This window comes from Monopterus albus, unplaced genomic scaffold (genome assembly GCF_001952655.1).
Source record: "Monopterus albus unplaced genomic scaffold, M_albus_1.0 scaffold147.1, whole genome shotgun sequence".
Lineage (NCBI taxonomy): Eukaryota > Metazoa > Chordata > Actinopteri > Synbranchiformes > Synbranchidae > Monopterus > Monopterus albus.
The window spans coordinates 705,300-707,109 of NW_018128027.1; the positions used below are offsets into that span (position 1 = coordinate 705,300).

The window sequence follows — 1,810 nt, forward strand, 5'->3', positions numbered from 1 at the left end:
TGTCTGTCTATAATACATATTAGGTCTTGGTCAATATTTTTCATGATAATAATAATAATAAAAAAATTATCTAAACCATGAAGAAGGTTAGCATTGAATTCAGTGTCTGCCCCTATACATTTAGTTTCTAACACAGGCATTAGACACAGCCTTGCAATCTGTCTTTGTACCCCCCCCCCCCCCTTTTTTTTTTTTTAAACACAGTATTGTACAGTGCAAAAAAAGCTCATTGGGCACTAAAGATACTGAAATGAGAAAAAAACTGACACTTAGGCAAAGAAAGAAAAAAACTGTAACAGTAAGCCAGTACGAAACATTCAACATTAGACAAGGATAAAAGTGAAAGAAAGAAGTGAGCAAACGGAGACATGAGAAAACAGTGACAGACAGAAAATCAGAGCAAAAATGGTGAGCCCTGACAGTGTTTCTATAAAGCCAGTTAAATGAGGCCCTGGGGAGCGGTGTAGGCTGCGATAAAGAGTCTCTGAGTCTGGGCTCCTGGATCAGAATCACAGACATGCAGAAGCAGGCAGGATCATCAGTCACTCTTTCTTTGCCTCCCATAGTCTCCACTAAGGTTTCACTATCTGTCACTGTCTTAACTGTGGTCATACAGCTGTGTCTACTTGACAAAGAACAATCTATACTACCTCATTTAAAACACTGACCATTTTTCTAGTGCAACAAGATACAGGCACAACATTGACATCCTATTATTTGTATAGTTGATTTGGCTAACTTGCTTCCTGTTTCACTGCGATATTGTTATTTTAATTTCTACATCTAGCACACATGGAGCAACATTAGCATTCATTTGAAGTCATGTTTCTGGCCACCCGCAGGAATATATCAGAATCTTTAATTTTCCCCAGCCAGTTGCTAACTTGTCTGTCTGTTGTTTGGTGCTAGATAGGAAATGTACAGTGGGTTTACAGTGGCTTTATTATTGAAAATGCTGCTTTTGTTCACAGGTGATGCTACCTGAATGGTGAACCAAAACAGTAAAAATGTGGGCTGTAAAAAGCAGATGCACTGAAAGATGTTAAAAAGCTATATAATGATAAGAAGAGCTACAGAGTCAGGTGATAAATCTCTGTAGGCTCATGCAAGTTTTCATATTACAAACAATTTGACACATTTTAATAAATATATATTTATAGATAGAGAGATTTGTGCAACAACTGTAACCCAGTGGAAAATATAGCAAAATATAGCAAATGTATTTCAAACATTTAATTCAACCGTAAACATTTGTAGCTATAATGAACTTTTTTAGACATTACACAGTGTGCAGTATAATCATAGTGTTTACTTTCTGACAGCCACATCTAGTCCCAAACCAATAAACCCAGAAGCATTTTGAAATGGGAGCTCATATAATGAAGGAGCACTGTTTTGTTTGTATCGTTTCTTCACATTAGGTGGAAGCAGCCACAGACTCTGAATCTGAAAGCAAAGGCTCACGGGAGTACCACTCTGTTGGGGTCCAGGTAGAGCACGACAAGAAAGGGTGAGATAATGGTTCTAGCCTTTTTTTAAAAGAGCTCAGTATTTGATGTTTGCTCTCACTATTATAAACAGTAGTCACGTTGTCACCTATCTCTTTGGCCCTCAGACAGGGCAGGTTTAAACGCTCCAACAGTGTGACTGCAGCTGTGCAAGCTGACTTGGAGATGGAGGGCTTCCCTACCATGGAAGACAAGGGCCTGCAGTTTGGTGGGGGTTTCCAGCGTCACTCAGAGCCCAGTACGCCCACCCAGTATGGGGCGGTACGAACCGTACGCACCCAGGGGCTCTTCAGCTATCGTGA

At 39.9% G+C, this 1,810-nt stretch overlaps 1 protein-coding gene across 1 annotated transcript in view; it reads left to right on the top strand.

Annotated features, from left to right (window-relative positions):
- dlgap2a (discs, large (Drosophila) homolog-associated protein 2a) overlaps window positions 1-1,810 on the top strand; it is a 303,340-nt gene that overhangs the window by 290,311 nt on the left and 11,219 nt on the right. Inside the window, 2 exon segments of the mRNA XM_020614558.1 lie at window positions 1,422-1,510; window positions 1,616-1,810. The exon segment at window positions 1,616-1,810 is cut by the window's right edge and continues 62 nt beyond it. Coding sequence (XP_020470214.1) covers window positions 1,422-1,510; window positions 1,616-1,810 — 284 coding nt within the window.